General features: G+C 55.6%; 2 protein-coding genes and 1 long non-coding RNA gene across 5 annotated transcripts; 1 reads left to right on the top strand and 2 right to left on the bottom strand.

The window, feature by feature from the left end:
* Positions 1-3,351: 3,351 nt before the first annotated feature.
* On the bottom strand, positions 3,352-5,592 carry LOC111537819. Its single transcript, XR_002730123.2, has 3 exons — positions 5,210-5,592; positions 4,481-4,536; positions 3,352-4,367 (listed from the first exon to the last, which is right to left on the bottom strand). It is a non-coding gene; the product is annotated as an uncharacterized LOC111537819 (long non-coding RNA).
* An 82-nt stretch (positions 5,593-5,674) lies between these two features.
* LOC111537821 (putative uncharacterized protein encoded by ZNF503-AS2) lies at positions 5,675-12,764 on the bottom strand. Of its 3 annotated transcripts, none has more exons than XM_023204869.1 (2): positions 10,613-10,915; positions 5,675-7,416 (listed from the first exon to the last, which is right to left on the bottom strand). In XM_023204869.1, exons 1-2 carry the CDS (start codon positions 10,867-10,869, stop codon positions 7,137-7,139), a joined length of 537 nt encoding a protein of 178 aa, XP_023060637.1. In that variant the 5' UTR covers positions 10,870-10,915; the 3' UTR covers positions 5,675-7,136. The 3 variants fall into 3 exon arrangements, with proteins under 3 accessions (XP_023060637.1, XP_023060638.1, XP_023060640.1); XM_023204870.1 differs by lacking the exon at positions 10,613-10,915 and adding an exon at positions 11,326-11,621 and having other exon boundaries at positions 6,852-7,416; XM_023204872.1 differs by lacking the exon at positions 10,613-10,915 and adding an exon at positions 12,420-12,764 and having other exon boundaries at positions 7,133-7,416.
* A 25-nt stretch (positions 12,765-12,789) lies between these two features.
* Positions 12,790-16,523, top strand: ZNF503 (zinc finger protein 503). The gene is made up of 2 exons (XM_023204868.2): positions 12,790-13,573; positions 14,307-16,523. Exons 1-2 carry the CDS (start codon positions 13,265-13,267, stop codon positions 15,930-15,932), a joined length of 1,935 nt encoding a protein of 644 aa, XP_023060636.1. The 5' UTR covers positions 12,790-13,264; the 3' UTR covers positions 15,933-16,523.
* The last annotated feature ends 349 nt before the right edge of the window (positions 16,524-16,872 follow it).

Below are 16,872 nucleotides of genomic sequence, written 5' to 3'. Positions count from 1 at the left end.
AGGGGAAACAAAGGGAAAAAGTAGGGATAGAGACAGAAAAAGAAGAGAAAAGAAGAATAAACACTAAGCCCAGAGACACGAAGCATATTGGCCAAGGTCAAGGTTTGGGAAAGTGCAGTGCAGTGAGTAGGGAAAACCTACCTCTTCCCTGGTGCTTCCCCCCATATTCACACAAGACCCCAAATGCCTCAGGCCACCACTTTCCAAGGAAATGTCCCCTGGAGATTTTTCTGTGCCATTTATTGCATTCCATAAATATTTTTGAGCACCCCGAGGTACCAGTTTCTTAAGCTCTTAAGCTCTGCTAAGAAGGAGCAGAGATGATTGTTACCTAAGGCGGTCGATCTTGACAGTGTCCTTTGATGCCTTAGAAACCTTAATCAGAAATATTGGGTGTCATCCAAGCTTGTGGGAGGGAAGGGCTAGAAGGGAAAAATTCTGTACATTCTCAAACCAGGTGGAGATAAAAATTATTTTCCCACTGGGCTTTGGTAAGAGGTAAGGTAATGTTGTAATCTACCTAGAATTGTGTCCAAGACACAGTAGGCACTCAATAAAACCAAGTGTGATTCTCTCACTCAGCGCTGACATGACTGCTTCTCTTTACTGCATTGATCAATTTTTCGGCTGAAGTTGTTACCTGGTCAGGGTGATATTCAGACAGGCTGTTTGGTGCTGGGGTTCCACACAAGTACCCATCATAGGAACCCACAGACACAACTAAGAAGTAATCACCATTGGACCTGTTTAGAAGCCACCTGAACAGCCAGGCTATGGCAAATCAGTTGATGTTGTTGGTTGTAAGTGACCACGACTAGCTCTGATTAACTTACGCAGAAAAGGAATGTATCAAAAGGATATCAGGAAGTTCACAGAATCAGTGGGAAGACTAGAGACCTAGACTTGGGAAATGGACAGGAATTGTCAGCGGCTGGGAAATGGAAATGTGGTTGGCTATGCTACCATACCAGCTGAGTCAGGCCACTGCCTGAGTGGCTGCCATGATCACAGTGCACATGGTAGTGACTGTCCTCTCTGCCCCTCCTAGTCAATGCCATTGCACTGGGCTCACTGCTGCTACTGAGAAGAGTTTCCAAACTACCACAATCCTCTGCTCACCCTTTGAGTCTGAGACCCAGGTAGGGAGCATCCATTGATAGAGGGCAGAGAGAAGGAGGATGTGGCCTCTTCCACTTCAGTAATCAGACGCAGGCCCTGCTTTCCAACAAGGAAGAGGATTCAGATGTTAGGCAACCAAATGAGTAGGAAGAAATTAAATGTCCACCATGCAATACTTTACTGTAGCACTGAAGGTTAAAGGTATTACCACGCTTGCCTCCAGGTGTCTTTTGGCCATTCTAAAATACCAAAGCCATGCCATCTGACTGTTTGTCTGCTTCTGAGGCTATTTCAGAAACTATACTTGAAGGCAAGTCTCTAATGTAAGTTTCTAAAAACTGTTTTGGACCACTGTGATGGCATTTATTTATTTATTTATTTATTTATTTTCCTTTTCTGAGATGGAGGGTGGTATTTCTTGCTACAGTAGGTGAAGAATATGTCTGGCTACAATTATAAAAATCCCCAATTTCACTGGCTTAAATGAATAGGGATTTTTCTAACAAAATAAAAGTTTTGGAGAAGGAGGATTGTTGGTGATGGCTCAGTGTCCCAGTGACATCAGGATTAAGTCTCTTTCTTCTGTTTTCTAGGACTTTCCCTCATGGTCACAAGATGGCTACTATAGCTCTAGATATTACGTCCAAGCTCATGCAAGGAAGGAGGGGAAAGGGAAGGGTCCAACCATAGGCATCATCCCCTTTGATCATGAAAATAGAGTGCTTCTCAACACTCACTTCCTGCTTTGCCACCCCTGTACTTCTACTTGTTCCTCATTTGCCAAAATAGGTTGCATGGCCACCCAGCTACAGGGATGCAAGGGAAAGATGAAAACAGGATTGTCATGATTGGCCTATGCCAAATGCAAACCACTGCCTGGGCCTGGTACATTACTGCAGTGTTCAAATGAGGAAGGTGGAGGGAGGTGGATATCAGATAATATATCTAAATTCTGGTATCAGATTTGACCATTGCAGGATTGGAAGTTAGACACACAAGCATGGAGGACAAGGGCTTTCCAGGCAGAGGAGACAGAAGGAAAACACAGGGCATGTGGGGAGAACAAAGAAATTCAATTTGGTTGATGTGTAAGTAGTTGCACTTTTGGTAAACTATCCTAGAGAAGTAAAATCACTAATCGCAAGGATATAGACATAAGAAATTTTATTAGCAAAAAATACCTGGTAACAATCTATGTGCCCATTAATAGGGGAATGGTTGAATAGGTGTAGTATATACATCCTATGAAACATTATGTCGCTGGCCGGCATGGTGGCTCACGCCTGTAATCCCAACACTTTGGGAGGCTAAGGCAGGTGGATCCCTTGAGCTCAGGAGTTCAAGACTAGCTGGGGCAACATGGAAAAACCCCATCTCTACAAAAAATACAAAAACTAGTCAGGCATGGTGGTGCATACCTGTAGTCCCAGTTACTTGAGGGGCTGAGGCGGGAGGATCACTTAAGTCTGGAAGGTCAAGGCTGCAGTGAGCCGTGTTTGTGCCACTGTACTCCAGCCTGGGCAACAAAGTGAGACCCTGTTTAAAATACTTACATACATATATACATATTTTTAAAAAAATTAAAATTACTATGTAGCTAAAAAAATGAATATATTCATTCCATATCTATAGACCCATTTATTTAGAAAGAATGAGCAAGTTGCAGAGACCCCAATATAATCCTTTTTGTATAAACAGGCAATAACACAATAGCTCCACATATATGAATGTAGTTTATTATGAGCATGGAGCATAGTGAAAGGGGTAGAAGTTATACCCCAGGTCCTTAACAATGGATCTCTTGGGAGACTGGGTGGGAAATGCAGAGGAGGTGAGGAAGATCACTAATGTTTTTCTTTGTATATCTTTGAGTGTTTTCCTAGTTGAGGTGAACATGTGTTTCTTTCATAATTTTGGAATGCATCTTAAAGCTTTACAAAAGTAGTTTGGAAGTGGGTTATGAAGAGTCAAGTGTTACATTGTGTGATAGGGAGCCACTGAAGATTTTTGAGTAAGGGAATGATATGGTCAGGAAAATTAACCCAGTAGGAGTATGTATAACGGATTAGAGGCAGGAGAGGTGGAGGATGGGCAGAACAATTAGAAGGTTCTTGTAGCAGCAGTTCAGTCAGAAACTAGTAAGAACTGAACTGTGATAGCAATAATATGTGAAGAAAGGAAGAGGAAAGGGGGCGCAGGCTAGAGCCTTGAGACATATATGCCCAACACTGGGAGATGGTTGTGGGTGGCATGTTTTTCCATTAAATTGTGTCAACCAACACATCTTGCATCTTGAAACCCTGAATAAATGGCTGTAATCCAAGCATATTACTCTTCTCCAACCTCCTCCAGCATCCCCTTATTTGACATTTACAATAAAGGCATTCAAAACAATGTACGTTTTCATGAGATTTGTATCATCTTCCTCAATAAGTTGAGAACATCTTAGAATGTGAGATCATACAGAATACTTACTGGTGGCCCCAAAAAGTGCAGTTTCATTTGTTCATCATAGTTGGTGGTTTACACAAATGCTCTTTCTTCATTTATTCCTTGAAGGAACAGCCCCAGTCCCCTGGGAGTTTACCATCCACTGAAGGGGACAGACTCTCAACAGGAAATTCTATTATAAGTGAGGGTAATGGGATGTGGGAGGACGCAGGAAAGTGATGTGTGAGCTGAGACCTGAAGGAAGAGGATGAGCAAGCCAGGTGAAGAGAAGGACAGGTCATTCCAGAGAGACAGCGAAAAGCAGGAGCAAAGCCCTTGAAGTGGGGAGTAGCATGGCACACTTGAGGAACTAAAAGGAAGCCTTGGGTAGCAGGAGTTCCGGGTGAGGGGGTGTGGAGGCAGACCAAGGCAGAAAGGCAAGCTGGGGCAGAGCCAGTGTAGACCCGCCAGCCAGGGGAGGCAAGCTCAACTTGTTCTCAAGAACAATGGGAACCCAGATGCTTTTAAGCAGAAGAGAAACATGGTTGGATTTGCTTTTTAAAGAAGACACGCTGGCTTGGGCTGGGACTACAGGATGCTCAATGGTCCGTTTTTCCCATTAGGCTGGGAGCTGGCCAGGGGCTGAGATGACCCCATGCCATTTATACCGTTCTCCTCTGTGCAGATCCCCCTCCTGCTCTGCACCGGCCTCAGCTGCAAACGGTTGTGGTTAACAGGCTGATACTCCCCCATCAGAAAAGTAAAAGTCCCCCTCCCTCCAATACTCCCCCAGGGTAAGGAGTCGGGATGCTCCAGATCTGAAGAAAAGAAGGAATAAGGATAAGGATGGGATGTGGGTGAGGCAAGGCCGATTTATTCTCTCTGTGCCTCAATTTCTTTATCTATGAAATGGGGCATTCATGGTACCTACCTCAGAGAGTCGCTGTGGGCGAGGACATAATTCATACGAAATTTTCTAAATGGCACCTGGCACAAAATGAACAATCAAAAAGTGTTAGTTTTTGTTTTTGTTCTTCCTGAAGGATAGGTGGGACCCTGTGATCATGGACTATATTCCCGACTGTCCGAGAGGATGGCTGCTCACATCCGCAGAGAGAGCGTGAGGACCCCTGGGCCAGGAGTAACAAATGACCTAAGTTTCAACAAATCTCACGTGCAAGTTTGGGCCTGGGATCCTAGTCCGCAGATGCTTCTGTTCCTATGACTTAAAAAGAGAGTACCCCCAGGTGAGGAAAAGGGAGCCGCCCTCTGCCCTCCCACGAAACCCGGTTCAGCCTGAGGCTTCCGGAGACGGGGGCGCTTGGGGGGGCCGTGACCTGAGATCCCGCTCCGGGGCGGTGGGGGCGGAGCCTGGCCTCGAGCGGGCGGGCCCGCGCGGCTGAGGGGCGGGACCGGCGCGTCAGCCCGCAGCCCCACCCCCAGCGGAAGTGCCGCCGGGGCCGCCCCTCCCTCCGGAGGCCCGTTCCCCTCGCCCCTCCCCCGGCCCACTCTTCCTGGCGCAATTCGGCTCCCGGAGCTGGTTCTGCCAGGGCCCCAGCACCGGTCCAGAGAGGAGGCCCCTGGTCCGCGCGTCTGGCTGTGTCGGGCGGTGCTCTCTGTCCCTCCCACTCCCCAGCCCTCCTTTCCATTTCTCGGTTACCTGCGCGGCTGCAGGCGCCGCGGGGGACTGCACAGGTAAAGTCTCGGCAAGTGAGGGCGCAGGTGTGGGCGCCTCCTGGGTCAGGCGGGCAGGGGAGAGGCCGACGGCAAGTGCCTGGCTTTAAAAAGATTGATTTTTTTTTTTTTTTTACAGCGATTGTATTGAAAGTGGGGGCTTGGGGAGGGCAGACACGGACCCTAGGAGCGCTGCAGGGCGCTGGGGAGACGGAGGGGCGGGACTGAAGCCCTGGGAGCTTGGGGGCCGGTTGCGTTAAGGCCCCGCAGCTTGCGCAGGCTCCGTGGTGCCTGGGAGGTGGTGCGCCGGTTGGGTGGGGGCGGGTCCAGGCCGCGGCGTCGGAGAATTGTCCCCCACCCAGTCCCCGAGGTGACTGGGTTTTGACAGTCTCCCCTCCCGGGCGCGCACATTCCCAGGTTTGGAGAATGAAAATCAATAAAATCGATGCAGTGGCAAAGAACACGAAACATATTGGGTTATTATTATTTGTGTTTGTTAAATTCTTTTTGGTGGTTTTTTTTTTTTTTAAACTTGTTTCTTAGAAAAGGTGGTTTCGGCTTGGATAACGGCCTCAGAGAGGGACGAAAAACGCCCCCTGGTCTCCCAGCAGGGGCCGGGGGCATGCCTTAGGTCCCAAGCCTCGAAAAACGTCCCGGGTCGGCCGTGCGGGGTCCGGCGGTGGGAGAGAAGCCCGGGGCACGCTCGGTTTCCGGAAACGGCTATTCCCCGCACCTCACCCTCTGCCCTTTAGGGAGATGGCCCCCCTCCACCGACATTTCCCCGGTTCACCACCCCCACGCCCCAGGAACCGCGCCTCCTTCCCTCCCCCGCGCTCTCCCCGGCGCTTTAAATAATGATATTTGCATGCAGGGAGCGATTCATAAATATGTCAGGGCTGGTGAAATATAGGCAACATTTCAAACTTTCTATTTAAAAAACATGAATTATGGCCGCGGAAAATGTGTTCCCATTTAAAGGCGATACGAAGTATTTGGTGTCTCGTCCCCGGGCCCATCCATCACGCAGACAATAAAGAGAGTTTTTCGCCCTGACACCCGCGATTTATGGGCGCCCTTCTCTGCCCTCATCACTCACCCGCCGCGGCCGGCCTGGCGACAGGCCCCGCGGAGAGACGCGCGGCCGCCCCCGCGCGGGCTAGCTAGCGCACTTTGCGCCCTCGCCGGCCCCGCAAGATCTCGACTCCCAGAGGGAAGCACCCGCTCCCAGGAGTTGGGGGGATCGGTCTTGAGGGTCTGGGCAGCCAAGTGGGAGCGGAAACCACACTGGTTCTCCCACCCCGCGCAGCCTCTCAGGGCTGGGGCCGAGCGCGCCGCGGAGGGGTTTTGCTAGCCTTTGCTGTGTCCTGGCCTCGCCGGCGCCGCGCCTGAAGTTTGCAGGGCAGGCGGCGGGAAGTTATTTAAGCGCTGGCTCGAAGTGAGCACAGAGAACTGGGCAGGGGGTTACCCAGGCCAATTCTTAGGCCATTCCGCCCCAGGGAACGTGAAGCTGTCCCCAAGCTTTCTTGAGCCCCGCCGGGCGGACGCTTCTGGGCTAATCTTTCTGCAACTTTTACAAAGCCGCCTCCTCCCCAGTTTGATCTCTGAAAACACATCCTGGGCGTCCGCGGCAGCTTGGAAACTATTTTTACCGTCTAGGGCCGAGGAGTTGCATTGAAATAAGGAAGGTGAGGCGCCTTCTCTTGCGTTTCGCCCCGGGCCAGGCTGGGTCACCCAGTGTCCTCTTAGCCCCCGCCCCCGCCCCCTCCCCACCCTTCGCGCGCCCTCCAGAGCCGCCATCGAATCTCTGTTGCTAACTTGCAGCGCTCTGGGGGTTCTCCGAGATACAGGCTCAGGAGAGAGCCTTCGTCAAGGAAAGTTCGGGCTACCTCTGTAGGGGAATTTGCTTTCATTTTTCACCGCGGGCGAACCTGGCCAGGCGGGTTTCCGAAGCACCAGCAGAGCTGGGGGCTGCCAGGCAGCGAGAGGCCGCTCAACCTGGGGGCGCCGCTTGTCCAGCCTCCCTCGGATGCCGGACTAGCAGCCGCCCAGGCACTAGGAGCCACCTCGAGTCCCGCGTTGGGCCGAGGTGTTGGCGTACACGCGAGCCGGGAGCCGTTTCCTGCAGGATGCCTGCGAGCTGGATTTATTCGAATAAATGCAGCGCAAACGACAGCCAGAGAAATCCCGTCGATTCTAAAAATGACAAGGTTGAATTTATTAGACTGAGATTCATGTGTAAGTGCAGGGAGATGAAAGTTATACAAACAGCTCCACGTCCAGTGTGAACACCACTGATCGCTTCTGACTTCCAGGGCATGTAATTAACACATCTGAATATTTAGATATAGAGAGAAATATAAAAATACTCTTAAATTCTCCGTGTGTGGACATATATTTCATTTGAAAAAAATTATAGAACAAGTGTCCTTTTACAGCCCCTGCTTGGGTGTCATCAGGGCTGGAGATAGAACTTATGTCCAAATAACCACCCAGAAAATATTATCTATAACCAGAGTGAGTCCCGCATCGCTGAGGGTTACGGTATCTACAGATCTTTAAATATCTGCAGCGTGTCAGAGGTGAAATAAATATATTTAAGAAAAGCAGGCGCGAAGATAACCGAGCCACTGTGTCCAAACAATATTTCTAGGCATGGAAATAAATTTCCTACAAGGTCGGCAGTGGAGAGTGCAGACAAATGGAGAGGCTTTCGGAAACCCTGTGTGGGGGCCACCAGTCCCGGACCCCATGCACCATGCAAGTTGAAGTGGGCTCTATTGGATGTCCGTGGCCTCCCCTCGTGACTGCTGCGAGAGGCTCGGCCCTGACGCCCAATACTGCAGCGCCCTGGGGGTCCTCCGAGATACAGGCGTGAAGAGCCTTCGCGGAGCACTGAACTGACATACCAGGTGGCAGGCCTGAGCTCCCCCGGGCAGCCCTTTCCTCGGAGACACTTCAGCTACCCCTCAATCCTGGCTCCACCTGGCTCTGGCAGTGGCTGTTTGGGTCTATAGATGTGGAGGAACAGCGCAGAAAAGGGCGGGTCCGGCTCGATTCCGAGGCATCCCAAAGCAGGAAGCGGAGGCCACGGGGAAGAAGGCCACGATTTTTGCGCCTTCTAGAAGTCAGGCCCCACCCATACTCTTGGGGCACTAACTTGAGGCCACAGAGGCAGTTATCTGGGTGTATTTACTTATATCAGGCACACACACACACAGTCACGGGGGCCCAGATGCCCCCGTGAGTCTTATCTACATATTTGAAAAGCCCGGGCAACGCCAACAGCCAGGTCGGCAACGCTGCAGCTGTGAAATTCCAAGGCCAAATACTAATTCCAGAATAGGGCAGTTGTCCACCAGTCTCTCTCCCTCTTTTTCCTCTTCACCCCTCCAAACCCACCCAACCCTTAAACAGGAGCAGCGCTTCTCAGAGGCCTGCTCGGAAAGAGGACTTTGGCATGAGTTTCTAGAAACTGCACACTCCTGGGGCAACCCTGCCTTGGGAGAAATAACCCGGGCCCTGAGAACGTCCTACTCCAGGCCGTGTGACTGCGCACGAAGGGTTTTTATACGGCACACCGAGAAGAGGGAGCCAGAATGGAAAGTACTCCCTGGCAAGTAAGAAAAGGGAAAAGGAAATGAAGGAAAGAGATGCGGGAGCCCAGAAAGACGCGGGAGAGGAAACAAAAAGGAGAAGGGAGACAGAAAAAAGAAATGACAGCCAGGAGAGACGCGCCGAGGAGAGCGCAGGCCGTGGCGAGACCCCGGGACAAGGCCGGGCCGCGGCTCCTGCACGCCAGGTTTCTCCCCTGCCCCGAGCAGCGGCGAGGGCCGCATGGGACTGTCCCCTACTGGCCCCGCGAATCTGGGCCTTGCTCCCATTCTGGTGGGGCGGACCTGGGTGCAAAGGCCTCCGCGCGCGCTTTCTCTCCCTGCTCCCGGGGACCGGGAGGCGGGGCAGGACAGGGGTGGGGAGGCCCCCGGGGGCGCGCGCCAGTCCGGGACTGTTTGGGTGCTCTGGGCCAGGCTTTCCAGCTCGCCGGGCCTGACCTGTCAGGCGGATTATCTTCGAGGGAGATTAATAGGGGAGGCGGGCTGCAATAATAATCGTTTTGTTTGATGTGACAACTCTGATAGGCGTTGATTTACTTACAAACTGATAGGCTTTTAATTGAGCGCCTCCGCCGAGCCGGAGATGAAAGGGAAGCGGCGGTGAAAGGCGGCCCGCCTGCCCTCCGGCCTCAATACTGATTAGCCATCTCGACAGTGAATAGTTCAAGGCATTTTCAAACTTTTTTCCTCAGCTCTCTCCCCTTCCTTCTCCTCCTCCCACCCGCTCCTCCAATGTCTGCCTTGCCCACTCCTTTTTTAGAGAAAACAAATCATTTCCACTGTGTGCAAATAAAATCCGCAGGACATCCACGCCAACCGCTGCTGGGGATTGAAGGCTTTAGGCCTGGCGCAGAGTAATTAATGGTCCCCACCCCCGGACCCGCGCGGCCTTCGGGGGTTTGGCCTCCTGCGCGAGGTGCGCAGGCTCGGACGCTGGCGCCTCCCAAAAGCCCCGGGCGTGCAGGCCCCCAGGCGCCCCCAAGCGCTCGGACCCTCGGAGTGGAGTTTTGAGAAAAGCGGACGCACGCTGACCACTGCCCGCATCCACGCAGCACAGCGCAGCCCTACGAGCGTGTGCGGCCACACCGGGGAACGCGGGAGCCACTCCCCGCTCCCCGCCAGGCTTCAGGTGCTGAGGCTGCCTCCCCTGAGCCGCCGGCGTAATAAGATGCTGGAATTAGAGGAGAGGGGGAAGAGCTGAGTCTGGAGGCTGGGGAGGGACGCCCTTGGCTATGTCACTCCCACCCCTGCCGCAGCCCCCAGAATTTCAGTGCCCGGGCCTCGCGGGGAGGCCGCGGCTATAGCGGCCCAAAGCCGGGCTCGCGGCGTTGGGAGCACCACCATTGGTTGGGTCGACACCTAGACGGCCGCGGACTCAGTGACCAGGCACACATGGGCACACCCGAAGGATAAGAGCGGCTTCACAGACGCGCTGCCCCGCAGAGACAGCGTAGGACTGTCCCGCCCTCCGAAACTCGCACCTGGGACTCGCTCCCCGGAGACCAGACAACCTGTACAGCGTGGAGCCTCGCCACCCGCTCGCCGACTGACCTTCCTCAGATGTTGCACGGACACTACAAACCCCCTTGAATGCAGGTGTGCTCTTACACACTCACACTGACAAACACCAGCCCCAAACACACACCGCCTCATTCCCCTCTTCTCTCCAAATGAGCTTCAGTCAAGTTACCATCTCATGAAGTTTACCAACCCAAAGAACCAAGGGATAAAATCCAAACGCAGAAAAAGAATGCCTAGGAGCAAATTCTAAAACTCACCCCAGAAAGTTCTCGGAACCCTTGCGGAGTGGGAGACAGAGAAAGAATCGGGGAAGGGGAGTGAGGTGGGGCAGGGGAGTGAGATGGGCCAAGAGGAGAGGGCGAGCACGCCGAGGGCAGGTTCTAGACCCGACCCCCGCGCGTACCCAGCTCAGCCCCGGGTGCGCGCCGGTCGAAACCGGGTCTCCAGGCTCGGCCCCCGTCCCCCGCGCGGGCACAGACTGGCTACCGACTCCCAGAGCTCCCAGCCCCACCATTTATCAAAAGGACTTGACAACAAAAGAAGAGCCGGGGCGGAAAAGCGGAGGAGGGGAGATTCAAAGTCTTCCAAGTCGTTCCGAGGAAGGGGGTGTGTCCTCCTCACCCACCCACCCCCTCTTAATTTCTGCGAGTTTCTGGAGGAGACCCTCGAACCCGCTCCGGACGCTATCAGAGTCCCGATAACTCACGCAGCGCCACAGGCATGCATACACACTGGGCACCCAGGTCCAGGTACCCGGTGGCACGCACAGCGCCTCCCCTTTTCTTCCCAAACAACCCGAGTGACGGTGCAAATCGAGGGGAACGCGGCAGTCCCGCTCCGCTTCCCTGGAAGAATCCGCGTTCCCACAGGCAGCCGCCCCCTCCCTCTCTCGCTCCTTCCCTCGACTCTCCCAGTGCAGGTCGTTCCGACTCGGCGTTCCAATAAATTCTCGAGAGCAGCCCCAAGTGACCCTGGCTCCCCAGCCTGCGGGGATGGCGGCAGGTGGGAGAAGGTCGGGGAGGGGACATGAGTGGGCCTGAGTCGTTTCTCCCCCATAGACCCATGGCCAGGCCTCTTCTTCGCAGCCTCTCAGCCCTGGTTACGACCTGAGGGGGTCAAAGAATTGAGGCGAGGTTTACCCCACCATTGACCTCCAGGATTCGAGGTTCCTTGGTGGTGTGGCTCTTAGAAGTCTCCGAGTTTGGGGTTAGGGAACTACGGAGGGTGGCAGCCTGACCTCCGCAAGCTACACGCCCCCCGGGGACTAGCGGAGGCGGGGTGGGGTGGCGGGAATCTCCCGTGTTAGACGTTGTCGCCGCTGGTCTCGGGTACCCGGAGCCGCGCCCGAACTCCGCGACCCCAACAGACCGAAGCCCCCAGAGGTGGAAGGGCGTCTCTCCGACAACGAGAGGGCAGGCGCGCACTCCAGGCCTGCGCACCCCTCTTGGTGCACCTGCGCACTTTACTCTCGCTATTCATTTTCCTGACACCGTGCGCCTCTCTCCCCTCTTTCATTCTTTTTCTTAGAGCCCCCATCCCACTCCACCCCCATCCCAGGAGGCCGCTCCTCCTTTCCCCTCCTCCAGTTCCCTCTCGATCTCTTCCTTCCTCTCCGTCTCTCTCTCCCTCTTTTTCCCTTTAAGTCGCACCCGCCTTGTAATCACCAACAAAAGCTGACATAAATCACGGGAGGATTGACAAGAGCTGACAAATAACTGATTGATTGCGGTCGAGGAACATTGACAATTGATGGAGGGGTGGAGATGCCCAAAGAACGGGGGGAGGGAGGAAAAGAGGGTGGAAGAGGAGAGTAAGAATGGGGGGTTGGGGGAGAGACTGAGTGTGAAACAGAGGAAACATGTGATCCCCGCTGCTGCCCCAATCTACGCGTCCCCGGGCGTCACGTGGCCGGGAAGGGCGGAGAGCCCAGCGCGCATCGCGGAGTTGAGCCGCCGCCGCTGCGACTGCCCATCTAGCTTCTGGTTTCTCCGCCGCGGAATCTGAGGAAATCAGAGCGGGCGGGCGGGCTTCTTCCAGCTCCGGCTCCCCACCTTGCCTTCTTACCCTGGTGGCCGCGCTGCGCCGCGCGGGATCTCCATTACTGCGAAGGAGAAAACACTGGGTGTGCGGGTTCCCTTAGCCCCTGGAGTTGACAGTCCGGCCGGTGTCCACACTCCCACTGGTGCTCCTTCTGGACACCCCCGCAGTCTGTTCCTCACGCGCACCCCCCTCCAAAAGAAGGTTTCAGTTTATTTTCGAGCTGGGGAAAGGAAGAACGACGAGGAGGAAAAAAGAGGGAGGCGGCGGATGGCAAACGTAGAATAAATGTCCAGCTCGTCCTCGGAGCGAAATCGAGGGAGGGGACACACGGGGAGGGGGGCGGCGAAGAGAGAGCTGCCCATTAAAACCAGCTCTGAGAGTCCTGGCGGCGGCGGCGGCGGCGGCGCGGGACGCGTCACATCCCCTTGACCCTCCAATCACCTCGGGCTCCCATTTGATTGGAAGGCGGCAAAGGCTTTAATCTCCCCCTCGGTGCAGCTGCTTTTGAAGTGAGTTTCCTCGCCAGAGCCCCGGCTGGACACGCAGCGGCTCACATCGCAGAGCGCAGCGTCGGCGCGGGGCCGTGAGAGCGCAGCGCAGGGGAGCAGCCCGAGGCGGACACCGCGAGCCGCCCTGCACTCCCGCAGTCCAGCCGGCTCCTCCAGCCCGGCCACGGCTCCGCTGCGGGCCACCCAGGATTACTCGCGTCTGGCTCCAGGCGCCGAGAAGGCGCGCTGGGCGCCCGTGGCCGCCGCGCCAGCTCCTCCTCCTCCCGCTGCTCCTGCTCCCCGGGCGAGCGCGCAGCCCGGAGCCCGCCCCGCGCCTCCCGGAGCCCTCCCCCCCGCTGCTCCCATGCGCGCGGGTGGGTCATGAGCACAGCGCCCTCGCTTTCTGCCCTAAGAAGCAGTAAGCACAGCGGCGGCGGCGGCGGCGGAGGAGGCGGCGCGGACCCTGCCTGGACCAGCGCGCTCTCTGGAAATAGCTCCGGCCCCGGCCCAGGCTCGTCCCCGGCCGGCAGCACCAAGCCTTTTGTGCACGCCGTGCCTCCCTCTGACCCACTGCGCCAGGCCAACCGCCTGCCAATCAAGGTGCTGAAGATGCTGACGGCACGAACTGGCCACATTTTGCACCCCGAGTACCTGCAGCCCCTGCCTTCCACGCCCGTCAGCCCCATCGAGGTAAGGACCCTCTCTGGATCGCACTGGGACCACTACCCTGGTTGCCACCCTAGGGCTTTCTTTTTCTCGGCGTGTGGGCGGGGGTGGGGGAGTCGGAGTGATTCAGCTCCCGAATGGGGGAAGAGGCTACTGCTTCCATACCTCAAAACTAGGGCGGAAAAGGGGGAGGAAGTGGAATTGGGCGTGAATGCTAGGAAGCAAGGCTGCAAATACTTGTTTCTCCTTTTGATATGAAAGCCCCCTACCCCGACCCAGGCTCCTTCACTCGGCACCGAAGGCAGGCGGAGGTCTGAAATATGGTTCCAAAGTCGCCGTCTTCCGGATCCCCAGAAGCTAGTGTGTGCACAGAGCCTCTGAGGCGCCAGCCGCCCAAGCCCTTACTCTGAAGAATTAAGGAGTGTTTGTGGGGAGGGGGTACAGTTCTGGGTCTAGGAACCGAGCACTAAAACGTTTTGCTTTTTCAAAATCTAGTTAGCGCTCAGAGAGGGCAGGAAAGATGCTGCTGGGGGGGTGGTTGGGTGGGGGGAGCAATCTGCTGCCTTTCCCAAGGGCGAGAATGTTTGTTTGTGAGTGGGTGTTGAAGACGGGGTGCCGCCTAGAATTGTGCCTCGGGGCTGGGAGGATCTCCGTGGGCTGTTGCGGAGAAGCATTTGAACCCCAGAAGCCAGGATTCTAAAGGGTTTCCACTTCTTTCTCTGTGTGACCCCCCACCCCCCATCGTCTGACCCCGCAGCTCGATGCCAAGAAGAGCCCGCTGGCGCTGTTGGCGCAAACATGTTCGCAGATCGGGAAGCCCGACCCCTCGCCCTCCTCCAAACTCTCCTCGGTTGCCTCCAACGGGGGCAGCGCGGGCGGTGCCGGCGGCGGCGCCGCAGGCGACAAGGACACCAAATCGGGCCCCCTCAAGCTGAGCGACATCGGTGTGGAGGACAAGTCGAGTTTCAAGCCGTACTCCAAACCCGGCTCGGATAAGAAGGAGCCGGGAGGCGGCGGTGGAGGCGGTGGCGGTGGCGGGGGCGGCGGCGGGGGTGTTTCGGCGGAGAAGTCGGGATTCCGGGTACCGAGCGCCACCTGCCAGCCATTCACGCCCAGGACAGGCAGCCCGAGCTCTAGCGCCTCGGCCTGCTCACCGGGAGGTATGCTGCCCTCGGCCGGGGGTGCCCCGGAGGGCAAGGACGACAAGAAAGACACCGACGTGGGCGGCGGCGGCAAGGGCACCGGGGGCGCTTCGGCCGAAGGGGGACCCACGGGGCTGGCACACGGCCGGATTAGCTGCGGCGGCGGGATTAATGTGGACGTGAACCAGCATCCGGATGGGGGCCCGGGGGGCAAGGCTTTGGGCTCAGACTGCGGTGGTTCATCGGGCTCCAGCTCCGGCTCCGGCCCCAGCGCGCCAACCTCCTCCTCAGTGCTGGGCTCTGGGCTGGTGGCTCCCGTGTCACCCTACAAGCCGGGCCAGACAGTGTTCCCTCTGCCTCCCGCAGGCATGACCTACCCAGGGAGCCTGGCCGGGGCCTACGCCGGCTACCCGCCCCAATTCTTGCCACACGGCGTGGCACTCGACCCCACCAAGCCAGGCAGCCTAGTGGGGGCGCAGCTGGCGGCGGCCGCAGCCGGGTCTCTGGGCTGCAGTAAGCCGGCCGGCTCCAGCCCCTTGGCCGGAGCATCTCCGCCGTCCGTGATGACAGCCAGTTTGTGCCGGGACCCGTACTGCCTCAGCTACCACTGCGCTAGCCACCTGGCAGGGGCGGCGGCCGCCAGCGCTTCGTGCGCACATGATCCGGCCGCTGCGGCCGCGGCGCTGAAGTCCGGATACCCCCTGGTGTACCCCACGCACCCGCTGCACGGTGTGCACTCCTCGCTAACGGCAGCCGCGGCTGCTGGCGCCACACCGCCCTCCCTGGCCGGCCACCCCCTGTACCCCTACGGCTTTATGCTCCCTAACGACCCGCTCCCCCACATCTGCAACTGGGTGTCGGCCAACGGGCCGTGCGACAAGCGCTTCGCCACGTCAGAAGAGCTGCTGAGCCACTTGCGGACCCATACGGCATTCCCCGGGACAGACAAACTGCTGTCGGGCTACCCCAGCTCGTCGTCTCTGGCCAGCGCCGCCGCGGCCGCCATGGCTTGCCACATGCACATCCCCACCTCGGGCGCGCCGGGCAGCCCTGGGACGCTGGCGCTGCGCAGCCCCCACCACGCGCTGGGACTCAGCAGCCGCTACCACCCCTACTCCAAGAGCCCGCTTCCCACGCCCGGGGCCCCCGTGCCGGTGCCCGCCGCCACCGGACCCTACTACTCCCCCTACGCCCTCTACGGACAGAGACTGACCACCGCCTCGGCGCTGGGGTATCAGTGAGGGCGGCCGGGAGGGCGAGCGAGGGAGAGGAAGGAGCTGGGGGGAGGGGAGGAGCCCAGGGAAGGGCGGGATCACGGCCCAGGCTGCTGACACCCGCGCGTGGGGAGGACTCAGGCCACGAAAGGAAATAAATATATGCCGTATCTACCCGACAGCAGCGACCGAGACCCGGTGGGACACTCCCCTTCTTCCCACTCTCACCTCCCCACCCAAACTTTATAAAAGTTGAAAAAATATCGTTTGACTTTTTATAGAAAAAGAAGGAAAAAATAATTGAGAAAGTGTTCATCTGAGGACTGCATCGGTGGGCACTGGTATTTATTTATGTTAGCTCCAAGCGGACCCGTGGTTCAAAAGTGCATTATTTAGTTTGAGCTCTGTAGGTAAAAAGGAGGAGGGAAAAAATTAAAAACTTGAGGGTAAAAATGTGGAAAACAAACCCTCCCATCCCTTGTAGATTATAAATAAAAGCAAAACCGCCACAGAACTAGAGGTCTTCTCTTTAATGTTACTTTAAAATTGCTATGATTGTATTGTACGTTATTTAATGTCTGATTGAAACAAATTTACATGCATGTTTGTTACAAAAAATGAAAAAGTCACAATTTGTCAGCTCTGATTTAAAATTGCAATTATTTTTAAGGTGTATACCATCGAAGAGAATGGGTATTTTTTTGTATGTATTCTGGAAGAAAACAAAAAAAAAAAAAGGAAAAAAAAATCTATTCCAAAACCTCATTTGCCTTATTTTGTTCTTTAAAAGGAACACTTAACTATTTTTAATTTTTAAGTCCACCCGCTGAGAAGGGGACAAGGTTTACGTCATGTACTAAAATAATAGACAATGTATCGCTTTAAAGATTAAAATTCCGTATATTTGATGTATTAAAGGGTTTTACTTCTTCTTATCTTTTTTATTTTTTTGGTTAAAGAGAGCATG

The sequence above is a fragment of the Piliocolobus tephrosceles genome, chromosome 9 (genome assembly GCF_002776525.5).
Source record: "Piliocolobus tephrosceles isolate RC106 chromosome 9, ASM277652v3, whole genome shotgun sequence".
Taxonomy (NCBI): Eukaryota; Metazoa; Chordata; class Mammalia; order Primates; family Cercopithecidae; genus Piliocolobus; species Piliocolobus tephrosceles.
The sequence above is the reverse complement of the archived record's forward strand: the minus strand, read 5'-3'. Positions and strand labels throughout refer to the sequence as shown.

Excerpts from the sequence above, each read along its gene's own strand:
- LOC111537821 (XM_023204869.1), bottom strand. The coding sequence starts at position 10,869 with ATGGTGGGGCTGGGAGCTCTGGGAGTCGGTAGCCAGTCTGTGCCCGCG. Across the intron at positions 7,417-10,612 it reads GGTTCCGAGAACTTTCTGGG|AATCGACGGGATTTCTCTGG; the intron begins GTGAGTTTTAGA and ends TGTCATTTTTAG.
- ZNF503 (XM_023204868.2), top strand. The coding sequence starts at position 13,265 with ATGAGCACAGCGCCCTCGCTTTCTGCCCTAAGAAGCAGTAAGCACAGC. Across the intron at positions 13,574-14,306 it reads CGCCCGTCAGCCCCATCGAG|CTCGATGCCAAGAAGAGCCC; the intron begins GTAAGGACCCTC and ends CTGACCCCGCAG.